Source organism: Pollicipes pollicipes, unplaced genomic scaffold (genome assembly GCF_011947565.3).
Source record: "Pollicipes pollicipes isolate AB1234 unplaced genomic scaffold, Ppol_2.1 Scaffold_3087;HRSCAF=3621_pilon_pilon_pilon, whole genome shotgun sequence".
In the NCBI taxonomy this organism is placed as follows: domain Eukaryota; kingdom Metazoa; phylum Arthropoda; class Thecostraca; order Pollicipedomorpha; family Pollicipedidae; genus Pollicipes; species Pollicipes pollicipes.
In genome coordinates, this window is record NW_023596225.1 from 2,137,866 (window position 1) to 2,150,603 (window position 12,738).

General features: G+C 49.1%; 1 protein-coding gene across 1 annotated transcript; it reads left to right on the forward strand.

The window, feature by feature from the left end:
- The first annotated feature begins 2,368 nt into the window (after nucleotides 1-2,368).
- On the forward strand, nucleotides 2,369-4,737 carry LOC119090451 (centrosomal protein of 19 kDa). The gene is made up of 3 exons (XM_037213258.1): nucleotides 2,369-2,508; nucleotides 2,952-3,190; nucleotides 3,886-4,737. Exons 1-3 carry the CDS (start codon nucleotides 2,502-2,504, stop codon nucleotides 4,144-4,146), a joined length of 507 nt encoding a protein of 168 aa, XP_037069153.1. The 5' UTR covers nucleotides 2,369-2,501; the 3' UTR covers nucleotides 4,147-4,737.
- The last annotated feature ends 8,001 nt before the right edge of the window (nucleotides 4,738-12,738 follow it).

Here is a 12,738-nt window from a genome sequence, read left to right on the forward strand (position 1 = left end):
GGAGAATGGGGCTGCTGAACCAAGCTGCAGCATTCCACTAGCTAAAGCTGAAGACACTGTATACACCCTTCTTTTATGTATCTTTAGTGGAAGTTAGCACTCAGTGTGGTCGCATAAATCAAGTTATAAAGCTTAGAACCGTTGCCAATGAGCAGTGGAGGAAGGCTTAGAACCTTTGGTGTGTATGAAAAACACATACACACACACACACAAAAGTCGTCATGTGTTGCGTGAAATGTGAATGGCATGCGTCTTATCAAGTCACACACTAACTAAATACTATTCTAACACAATCTAGATGTAAAGATTGGCTCTTTACGTAAAAAACTACACTGTTTCACAACGCACTTTGGAGAAACGTCACGCGCGTTCTGTCGCCATAATCAGAAAGGGCGCGCCCGGCCATTCCGCAAAAGTTAGTTGATGACCGCCAGCGGTCTGGTTTTACAGGCGATGCCCAGCGAAGACATTCTCGAACGGGCTGCATTATGGCTTCCCTTATTTACTGGTGACAAAGTTCAGGCGGCACATTCCTTACGGGTCGGGCAATCTCTGCCCGATGGAGGTGTGATAGCTATTTGGGTGGTACTCCCGCTGTCCAGTCATAATTTTATTTGAACCTCTGCGAGACGCCGGGGACGGGTCATGGTGGAATTCTATGTGTACCACTACGAATGCGTTAGGTGTATTTATCTCCGTCCATTGCACGCTAGTCTATTCAATGTACCGCACCTTATTTGATCATGCATAAATTGCTTAAGCAGCGCAATTTGAGGCTTGATGTGAAGAAAACACTCAGGCTTATGCGTGACCTTGAATGGGCATGCAACTCGAAATTGTCAATGAAAAAAGTTTTAGTGCGTCGCAGGTGTGCAGAACTTCTGGCATGGCCATGAAAGCATCCCATGTTTTTAATCTGTTTATTTTAAGCTGGCTGTCTTGATTGGCTAGTTGCGGATATGGAGTAGGCCCATTCATTTTGAGGGATCCCAAAACTTGGCAAGTTGAATGGCACGTGCTGAGGTGCTCCTCCCCATGAACGTCCCTCTGGAAGCATTTCTAGTCATCGAAAATTTTTGACAACGTACGCGGTAAATGACCACAAAGACTTGCCTTAACACGCGCCCGGGTGGCCTGTTGAATACTCCTCGCTTGGGAGGGAATCAAGCTGCCCCACCCCCCCCCCCCCCGCTGGAATCTAAAACATAAAAAGCTAGAGACACCAAATTCGCAGGGCAGATTGAATTGTGCATGAACTAACTTCCCTCAAAATTTGAGGTTCTTAGGTCTTCATTTTCGGTTCAAATAGGATTTAATAAGGCGCAACTCTACATTGTGTCAAAGGGCCCCAGATGTGAGCGACCGCCACGAACCAACACACTTACGGTCAACAGAAGGCTACAGGTGTTCATACCGCCACGAACCAACACACTTATGGTCAGCAGAAGGCTACAGGTGTTCATACCGCCACGAACCAACACACTTGCCGTCAGCAGAAGGCTACAGATAACCATATAAGGTTAATGACTTTGCCTTTAGAAGGTTATCGTGACACAAGAAACTGCGAGATTGTTTTGATTTTTGCATTTGAATATGTAACAAGGATTACGTTAGGCGGTATGTTTTTAAGAAAATACTGACATGGGTAATTTAGGTTAGTGACAACACTGGCTGTTAAGAAGCCTTTGCGATATTTCTGTTGCAGTCACTGTTACCAATAGATTCGAAAGTGAGCGCTAGAAACTGTTGTATACAGCAAACTATCGAGTAAAAAAACGGGTTGGTCTTGACCACGCTCCGACCTTCATATCATTTGTTGCAGGTCCAAACCGAACTGTGGCATTGTCTAAGAAACTATCCTAGAGATGCACGGGTTCGCCTAAAACTCCGTTGTCGCACCCGATTGGACGATTTCCTAGAAATTGCCGTTACTGTCAGCTATGATCTGTCATCGAGCAGCTACCTTACCAGGTGCATTTCATTTTTTTATACCACAAGATCCGTTATTTAATTGCCTACAGCTATGCAAACTTTGGTTCGGGTACGCAACGTCGTTCGGAAATTATTATGCAACAATATTTGGGGTGTCAAATTGGTCCCCGATCGAGCGCACGTCAGCGGATCGCATGTCTAGCATAACGGAATATTTGCTTACATAGCTCAAATAGTATTGTTTATTGGTACTCGTTGTTAACAGAATCTTATTCATGCATGTTATCACCCATACTCGCACCACTTTTGTAAATGTGGTTTCAGCAGCCCATTGATCAGGAGGTGCTGCCACCTAACCGCCAAATGTTCTATACTCTAGTAAGAAAATCTGCCACCAGGTGACATGCCCTACTTGCCTATCGATTGGGGCCCGTGAGTTGGATACCGGTGCCGAAAGCGTGTTTTTACGAAAGCCCGTACACCTGGCTTGATGGTGCAAAGTTCCAGGGTGATAACAGAGTGCTAGAAATCAAGAAAATCGATCCACCTGCAAAGGAACGTCTCAACGCATGCGAGGTATGTAACTATGCATGTTACATCCAATGTCATGTGCTATGCTGTGTTGCTACGGCGTGCCCTCTATCGATCATTGGGTGAAAGCGCACCTGGATCGCTGCCAGAGCACGCTCGATCACGTCCACACAGGCGTCAATGGCTGGAGAAGGCGTTAGCGCTACGGGGTGGTGGTACCGGCCACACCAAACCCATCGATATTAGCACTCATTGAACGTGTTTACACTCATTGCAATATTTTTCCACCTGTAGTCGGTTTTTTCCCACACTACCAATCTGTAGCCTTAATAAGCTAATCGGGTATGCAGTACCTGACAACGCGATCAATTTCACGAGACATTAACCCAAAGCACATAGCCAAGTCATTCCCATGACGAGGTCGACAAAGCAAACCCACCGATAGAAGCGTGCCGTTAAACCGGCTCACTGGGTCCCCTCCACCCCAGCGTCGCCATTGATGGAGGCGACGGTGAAGAAGCTGGGTGTGCGTCTGTCGCCGCCCAGCCTGTTGCTGGTGTACCGGCCGGCGGCGGCTGCCAGCGACCGGCTGCGCAAGATGCCCGTCAAGAGCCTGACGGCGGCCAGCAGCTGCGCACGCGTGGCGCAGGAGCTGCGCGATCGCCACCAGCCGCACCTGGACGCCGTGCCGCAGCGCAAGCTGCTTAAGATGCTGCGCATCCTGCAGGTAAGCGTGGTGGGCGCCGGTGCGAGGTGTGCTGGGAGGATGCGATGCTCGCGCGATTCATGATTCGTTACAGGTGGTCAAGGTATCTCTGCGTCACACAGATGCCAAGGGCAGGGGTCACGCAGGTATCAAGAGGAACCATGGTGTTGGTCGGGTGTTAAGAGGAACTATAGGGTCACATAGATGGCACGAAGGACTAGGGGTCACACATATGTTAGGAGAGACTAGGGGTCACACAGGTGGCAGGAGTGACTACGGGTCACACGGGTGTCAGGAACGACTATAGGGTCACATAGGTCACAGGAGAGACTAGTGGTCACACGGGTATCAGGAGTGATTAGGGGTCACACAGGTGTCCGGAGGACTAGGGGTGACACAAACGTGAGGAGGGACAAAGGCGTAAGACAGGTGTCAGGAGGGACTATAGAGTCATATAGGTCACAGGAGGGACTAGTGGTCACATAGGTGTCAGGAGGAATTAGGCGTCACACAGATGTCAGGAGGTCGACACCGCAGGTCTTCGCTGCTGAAAAGTGCGATGTGCGGTGTGTGACGCGGCCGCGAGCTAGCCTGAGCTTTGATCCACTCCTCTACTACAGCTGTGACACCCAGGTCCCTCTGGCCGGCAGAGCTGACCTGAGCTCTGATCCGATCCTCTACTACAGCTGTGACACCCAGGTCCCTCTGGCCGGCAGGAGGGGCTGTCGGGCGGTCCGGTGGGGGAGATCCTGCCGCGGGTCGAAGCCGAGTTTCGTCTGGACCCGAACGAGGACCTCAACAAGCTGCCGACAGACCAGCTGGAGAGGAAGAAGGCTGCCATGGACGAGCACTTCCTGCGCCACGTTGTCAAGCCCGGCCACCCCGACTTCGTCTATGACCTGCGCCAGGAGTTTGACGGCCCCAAACAGAGCAGCGGATGGGACGAGCAAGAGGAGGAAGATGATGACGACTGGTGAATGGAATGTGCTGAAAAAGCGCGCCACCCGGCACCAATGAATGGGGTTTATGCAAATGTTGTGTCATGGTTTGTATGCCGATTCTCTCGCGCTCTACGAACTTGTCGGTGTCGGTGTAAGTATTGTCATCTCATAGATATGAAATGACTGTGTGATAATGATGATTTCAGCGGCTTTGGCTGAAGGGGTGGATTCATTTTCATGTCGGGTGTATTCGGGTGAATAAGTAGGTCATTATGAAGAGGTGCTGCAGCTTGGATAATACTAGGCATGATATGGCCATGCTTGGTAGGATGCCGACGGTTCCTAGAGCACCATCACTACACCGAACACTCCATGTTTCACGTGGAGACCTACGAAGCTGCCAGCATACATGTTGGTGTTGACTCATTAGGCTGCTGGAGAATGTGATTGTAGTCATACCATATATGGTTGCTGCTGTGTTTGTTACATGTATATAACATCAACTGGGTTATAAGACGGATATTGCAATAGATTAGCGGTGCGAAAGCCAAAGAAGACAAAATGTCGGCACGTTCTGTGCCATACGTAATCTTAGGGAAAAACATGTGTTTTTTAAATAAACTTCACGTCTAGAGGTTATCTGTCGATGCCACCAGATCTCCTTCCGCACATGATGAAGGCCGCTGCTCACCAGTCACGCGATAGGGCGGGCCGACCCGAGCCGGAGAAAAACCCACACAACAAAACCTTACAGTGATGACCTGGACTCCTGGCTGAGCGAGCAAGTCTCCTCCGTCAGCCACTGTGACGCGCTCCCAGGCTAATCGATGATCGTCACAGTGCCTCAACAGAACCGTTATCACACACACACACACAGACAGCAGATGCGTCGGGACTCATCCACTGACGTCCGGCGTTGATGGGAGGTCGGCCAGGCGAACCGGCCTCCCCAGCGCAGCTCCGCCACGCCGTCTGAGCTGGTGCGCTCGCGTCTGTGTTCGCTCGCCTTTGCTCACGTCTGCCGGTGTGTGGCCCTGCGCGCTCGCGGGGAGTCGTGCACGGGAGCTTTCGCGGGCAAGCCTACTCCACGGAAAATAAGCTTCCTTTTTCTGTGCGTGAATGCGTCATGTGTTTCGAGCGCAAAGGAGGCTGAACGTGTATTCTTGCAACGTGGCGTAACTTGTGCAATGATCGTTCGGAATGTCATCTTCATTTGTTAGCATGTACACAACGTTCCGGCCAGTTAATAGTGCGGACGTCGCCAAGCGCTATCGAGCCCTGAGAAGAACTGAATGGCGTTCGGCCCAGTGTGCCATGTACGTGATCGCACACCAGTCATGACGACAATACGCCACCCAAGTACATGCCACAACCCAAATGATTTCCTGGAGCTGCCGTGTTTCAAAGCGGGGTCTTCTGATGACGAGACCAGCGCTCTACGGCTGGGCTAACCGGAAAGTACAATCTTGCGGTGTAAGAACGTGGTGTGTGTGTGTGTGTGTGTGTGTGTGTGTGTGTGTGTGTGTGTGTGTGTGTGTGTGGTGTGTGTGTGTGTGTGTGTGTGTGTGCGTGTGTGTGTGTGTGTGTGTGTGTGTGTGTGTGTGTGTGTGTGTGTGTGTGTGTGTGTGTGTGTGTGTGTGTGTGTGTGTGTGTGTGTGTGTGTGTGTGTGTGTGTGTGTGTGTGTAGGAGAGAGAGGGAGAGAGAGAGAGAGAGAGAGAGAGAGAGAGAGAGAGAGAGAGAGAGAGAGAGAGAGAGAGAGAGAGAGAGAGACGGAGACAGGGACAGAGACAGACGGAGATTGAGACAGAGAGACAGAGATGGAGAGACAGAGAGGGAGAGATAGAGGCAGAGACAGAGACAGAGAGAGAGAGAGACAGAGAGAGAGAGAGAGAGAGAGAGAGAGAGAGAGAGAGAGAGAGAGAGAGAGAGGGGAGAGGGAGAGAGAGAGAGAGAGGAGCGAGAGAATACGTAGCCTGACTGTTTTCTTTTCCAAACTGTTGGTAAATCAAAAGCAGTGTGCACTCCTGCGCGTGCAATAATCCGTTTTACTTGTGTGACAAACCGATATGGTTGCCTTGACAGGTGGCAGATCATTAGTTTTGCGCATCTGATATCACAAATGTGTTCCTAGCTTTTGTTATTTCAGAGCAGCAGCGGTTTTTGAGGAGCATTGCATGGCGATCTACTGTAGGTGCAGGTAACGAGTGGCAGCCGACGACGCCGTGGACCGACGGCGGCGATTTATAAGGGTCGACATTGTTGCATTAACATAGCTATAATCACACATTCATACCCCAACTATCATATATAAGGGTCGAATAAGGGTCGACATTGTTGCATTAACATAGCTATAATCATACATTCATACTCGAACTATCATAATATACGCCATAGGCGTAGGAACGTTTCAAAAGGAGTGGGGGCTAATATGAGGGTGTACTTCAGGACAGGAACTTGTTCTGGAAAGCAAGCCCCCAGAGGGGAGGTTAGAGATTGAGGTTGTTATCGCCCTTTATTCAAATGGCATGGCTGCTATGCTAGGTATGCATCTAGAGCTGTTTCTTAATGGTGCTCAATCTTGTCTTTTCCAGTGATCTATGTCATTCGGCAAACAAGGTCATCCAGCTTCCCAAGATTATTCGTTCATTTCAACATTGCCTTTCCTGGGGAGGCGAAATCCCATGCGTGGATAGACATTTTAGGTCATCGAGGAGGCATCTGTATCCAGAGGGTAGATGCCAAAATACGGCCTGGACATAGGCTGGTGAGAATTTCGAAAGTGAATCGATGGCTCACAATGCGATAGATTTTTCATGCGTCTTCTTTTCGCTGGCTGCTTTTCAAGAGATAGGACTTGTCGCAGGATTTTGGGCGGATACAAATTCGGAAGCCTGAAATTGCCAAAATCAATGTGATGAAACCGTAAAACTGGGGATACTCTTTTGAAAACCAAGTCATATAATGAAGGCCTGTTTGTCATATGTTTCTTATTTGGGCCATGTCCCCGTCCGCCAGCGACAGCCCTGGCCCGGCTGTCTCATGCATGACTGACTGTGAACTGGTCGTATGGCTGTTTTGTCGCGTATTTCTGGATCAGCGTTATTACTAAATGACGTGTGAAACATATGTTGGACACCTGCAGCAGTATCTTTTTTTCCGAATTATCTTCCCTTACGCCACACCACCGCAGAAAAACAGCCTCCGGGAAGTTGCCCGCCTTATGTATTTGCTGGCCCGACGAACATTTCATTGCCCATCATTCGACGTAGGCAACTTTCTAAACCGAAAGAATTCAGAGGTTTTGGCAGAATTTTTCATCTGGGTTCTGCGGACATAAAGGACATGAAGATGATAGATAAGATCGATACGTTTGATCAAAATTTAAAGATGAAAATTTGATTGCAGATCGAGTGGTCAACATTGTGTATTAAAATGGCCATGCCACGTTTAGAAATGTCCTCCATTCAGTCAGAATCGATTAGTAATACAATTTGCGTTACGTGGTTTGTTAATATGCGTGCTTGCAAATCTTATCAGCAAAACCTCGACACCAGGCGTTGTGGTCTCCATAGTTCGCGAAGCGCGAGCCCAGTGGCTAAATTAAGCCTTGGTTCACCAGTGGACGAAAATGATCAGGCCTCTGAAATAATTTCCTTTAAAAACCTTAATCGATTTTTAATACAAGTTACGTGACGTCATTTTGGCATGTGCACTTGAAAATCTAAGAAACAAACCCCCATTCCAGGCGTTGCAGTTGCAGTAGGCCGCTCGGCATTGGCCCAGCACCTAATACTGAGTTAATACTGTTGTCAAGGATGGACGAAAATGATGACGATTCTGAAAAAGTGCCTTTGCACGCTTCATGACGTCAAAGTTTACATTAAGAAGGCAGTCCGCGCACGTATCTCAGTTGTGCAATTTTTAGACTGGTGATAAGAACGGATTGGCCCTTAAAGTACCGCGAGGCGGGGCTGGAATCTGGTGGTTGAACTGGAAGAGTAAAGATAGAATCTCTACCTTCCGTGTTTCTGTAACTACTAATCTGTCGAAGAAGACAGATTTATATAGTGCCCGCCGTATAGTGACACTTGCAGTGGACGAAGTCGTTCGGTTTTACGGAAGCTGCATCCCAGGCCATCGATGTCCCTGTTCTCGAGGTTGCGGACGGGCATGTTTAAACCTTTTGATGCAATTTGCTTCACCAATCCATTCTGACGAAATGAGCGTTCTCAGGCAAACATGGGATGGCCTTGTTCATTTTTAAGCTCATTTCGACCCACTTTATTCCAACAATAATGAGGCCCCCCTGTACTAAACAATAGCGAGACCCCTTATTTCATTCCGGGCATGGGCCCCCTTGAGTAGAACGCCAGGGGAACAGTGCCGTTTCCGGCCAAGGGCTAAACGGTCATTCCGTCCCATCGCGAAGTATCTTCTGGCCGTCATTTTGGCGAAAGGGGGCTTGATCTCCTGGACGATCCGAAGGCCATAAGAAGGACATACCATATGACATTGTTCCCCTCCCTGACACGGGAGGCGTTCTGACCCGCCAGTTGGCCCCGGATCAGCACAGGAACTGTGACTGAGGCAACAGCATCCCTAATCGCAGCAAGTGTTCCGATAATTGTCACATAGACTCCAGTTCTATGTTTCTGCTGTGCTCTTCAGAAATACTTCGAGCCCCTGAACGTAGATTGTAGACGAGAGGAGGTCCAAATTTGTTTCAATATGGCCAATCCATGTTCATCTTAAAATGGTTAAGATTCAGTCAGAATTGATTACCAATAAAACAACAGTGTAATATGGTTTTGAACATACCCTCTCGCAAGTCGTAGCAACAGCATCCCGGACGTCCGGCGTTGCAGTATTCATGGGCTGCGCGGCGTTGGCCCTGCGGTTGTGACACTAAGCGATGGCCAATGATCAAACGAAAAAGATGACACATCTTGAGGAAGATGGCCGTTGAATTATTGTAAATTGCCATGTATGTTTAATGCAATACAAAAGTAAGCCAAAACAACATTAATCTGAAAAGTGGGGGAGGGGCCAGTTAACACTTCTGCCCCCTACATTAAAAAGTCGGGGGCAATGGCCCCTCTGCCCCCCCCCCCGCCCCCTGTTCCTACGCTCATGATATACGCCATTGTCCTCCAGATTAAACCACGAGCACGAATCCTTATGTTTAGTGTCGACACAAAGCATAGTCCCTAGGTATAATATTGCAAAAATGAAGAAGTGCTATTTCTGGAAATTCTGACATCTGCCGTGGCACAATGGGTCAACCATTGACTTAGCAACGTAAAAGCCAGTACCAAACGCGAGATTTCGTTGAGACCATTCCATTATTTTTTGTTGCTGTTTTTTTACCAACCTCTAAATTTATTAGGTCGGAAACGTGGGCGGGGCGTCGCATCGCCCATCACCAACAGTCTACGCCATGAAAAACGGTGAAGCAGATCGAGGGTCAAGGGATGATGAGATCGGATCGGATCGCATCGGATTTTCTGGCTCCTGGAGTGCGTGTGCTGGGAAGGCAGCAGGTCCGGCCAGGGCGCCTTGCATCAGTGTTATGAGCTGAGTATATACAGGTATTTATGTACGTGGGTACGCGGACGTGGGCCGAGCACATGTTTAAATGTATGCATATGCGCATAGGACAAAAGCTAGTTCACCACAGAAACACGCGAGAGCCTGAGCCATTGGACTGTTTTCGTTTTCGGGGGCTGCAGCGGTTCAGTCACTCAGTGCCGCAGACGACGTCTCGCACATTCGCTGCTGCACCTCTCCCCCTGTGTTCGTCAAGGTGCCGGTGACGTGCGCGCTCTGTCGCGCGTGTGGCCTGGGTCTGCTTGCGTGCGGCGCGCGGTGGCGCGATAGTGGTGGTAATCGGCGCGTGAGCTATCTGGGACGGCGTGCGGCGCTCGGCGTGCGGCGCGCCGTCAGAGGCGATCGCGACGCGGTGGTGGACGATGGCGACGCGGTGGCGGACGATGGCGAGCGATGTTCTGTGGTGCGCGCTGGCCGTATGGGTGTCTGCCGCGCTTTCCGGCCGCGTCCAGGCAGAGGTCTCGGGCGCGGCAGCGGCGGAGGGCACAGCAGCAGCGGCGGAGGGCACAGCGGCAGCGGGCGAGGTCACAGCGGAGGTCACTGCAACAGTGATAGCAGCGGTTGGCTGCATAGAAGACACACATGCAGGTGGGAAGTAGAGGTAGAGGGAGCGGAGACTTGGCGAAAAGTTAGGGCGGTTGCCATAAGTAAATCCATCTGTTTCCACGAAACGGCACTGAGTTAGTTGACTGAGTTACCCTCTGCCCAACTAATCCTGTTTATATGCTAGGCCGTCTGTAGGTGTCGTAAGAATATAACAAAAATCAAAAACGTCCAATATGAGCATGCTGGTGTTATATTCATGCTAGCACTCCTTCCTGACAAGCATAAATACTTCCAGTTGAGCATTAATTTCCTTGGAAAGCAGCAACATGCGCTCGGGTGGGGGTCAAAGTACCCCCCCCCCCGAATGTTTCCCCAAAACGATTTCCGAACGGGACGCCACAGCCACGCCAAACTTTGCAGGGCTACAGAAAATTGAAAAGAAAATATTTTGATGTTGAAATATGTACATTTACCGTGTAAGGTCAATGACCAATGACAGGTCCAAGTCAGGTCATGGTTGTCGGCGAATGGCATTTCTAGGGAATCGTTTAGTGCGGCAACAACAGAGTGTTGGACGAAGCCATGCATATCTGAGATAGTTTATAAGGCAATGAACCAATTGAATTTAGAATAGCAACGAATTCCAGTGACCTAGGGTCAGGTATGAAGGGTTGACCAAGTTCGAAACTAACCTGCTTTTTTACTTGAGAGGTTGGCTTATCGGGTGGTTTTTGGTGCTCATTTCGAATTTATTAATGACAGGGATTGCAACAGACATGTTTCAGGAGCTTTTTAAAGGTAAGAATCCGACCTAAGGCGTAATAGTCAGACCGAAGGTCTGACTTTGCATTACCCCGGTCAACATCTTGTTTGTAGGAACATACCGCCTAGAGTAATCCCTAACGCTTATCCAAATGGCAAGTGAAGAGCAATTTCTCAGGTACTTGGTCACCTTTACCTCACTTCGGTAAACAGGCTCACCAATCTTAATTGGAAATACGCCCACTGCGGCACCGGTTGCATTAAAAATGTTGCGGAAAGGCTGTATGGAACGCTAAAGCTCTCGAACTGTGATTTTTGTACAGGACCACCGGTGGAGTGCTAACTTTAGTTGAAGTTTGGGAATGACCACCATGTTATATTCGGAATGTGTGATGGGGCTGCAGATTGCCACCAGCCTGCAACCACAGAAGGCTTATTGTTGCGTTCAACTCAAACCGACATTGAATCGACCGTAATGCAGGGTTATTGGTGGGTTTCGAGGGTGCAGATTGGACAGAGACGAGGTTAAGAACCATCGCAAACAGTGCAAACACTGCGCAGTGCAGAACGTATACAAAACATCATTATGATGGGGAAGAGAATCCGTCATACAACAATACAGCAGCAGACATGAAGCGTGTATTGTCATGCATTGCGAAATTCTACAGAAGTTCGGGGTTCGCTTTTCGAGGGTAAAACCTTACGCTTTACGATGTGTGACACTGTGTGTGCTCCCGATTTATGCCATGAACGCATGCACTATTTCAGCTGCACATAAAAATCAATATGATATAAATTGTTTATATATATATATATATATATATATATATATATATATATATATATATATATAAGCTTGGGTGTCTTACGTCATGTGACACTGCGTGCAATGAGAGCTTGGGTGTCTTACGTCATGTGACACTGCGTGCGATGAGAGCTCGGGTGTCTAACGTCATGTGACACTGCGTGCAATGAGAGCTTGGGTGTCTTACGTCGTGTGACAATGCGTGCGATGAGAGCTCAGGTGTCTTACGTCATGTGACACTGCGTGCAATGAGAGCTTGGGTGTCTTACGTCATGTGACACTGCGTTCAATGGGAGCTTGGGTGTCTTACGTCATGTGACACTGCGTGCGATGAGAGCTCGGGTGTCTAACGTCATGTGACACTGCGTGCAATGAGAGCTTGGGTGTCTTACGTCATGTGACACTGCGTGCGATGAGAGCTCGGGTGTCTAACGTCATGTGACGCTGCGTGCGATGAGAGCTCGGGTGTCTTACGTCGTGTGACAATGCGTGCGATGAGAGCTCAGGTGTCTTACGTCATGTGACACTGCGTGCGATGAGACCTCGGGTGAGTCACATCGTGTGACACCACGTGCGAGGTGAGCTCGCGTGCCTCACGTCGATCACGCCTGCTAGGCCTGGGACTGGAGCCAGTTGGTCCGGAAAGTCACATCGGCATAATGGGATGTGGTGGTGATGTACACCGCTGTGGGGGCCAGCAAAGCATCAGTGATGGATGTAATAGCATTGTGTTCCCGACGTATGTCATGAACGCATGTATCATTTCATTTGCATTTAAAGTCAATATTATATAGCTTGTTTATATTTATAATATAATATGAATTATTTCATTTGCATACATGCTTCTGTGGCTAGTATGCTGATTCTTGCTTGCTAAAGGGGACCGTGTGAACCGCATGGCTGCCGC

What these genes read in the sequence shown, in the direction of transcription:
- LOC119090451 (XM_037213258.1), top strand. An exon ending in AGATGCTGCGCATCCTGCAG is followed by an intron (nt 3,191 to 3,885) that starts GTAAGCGTGGTG and finishes TCTGGCCGGCAG; the next exon opens with GAGGGGCTGTCGGGCGGTCC.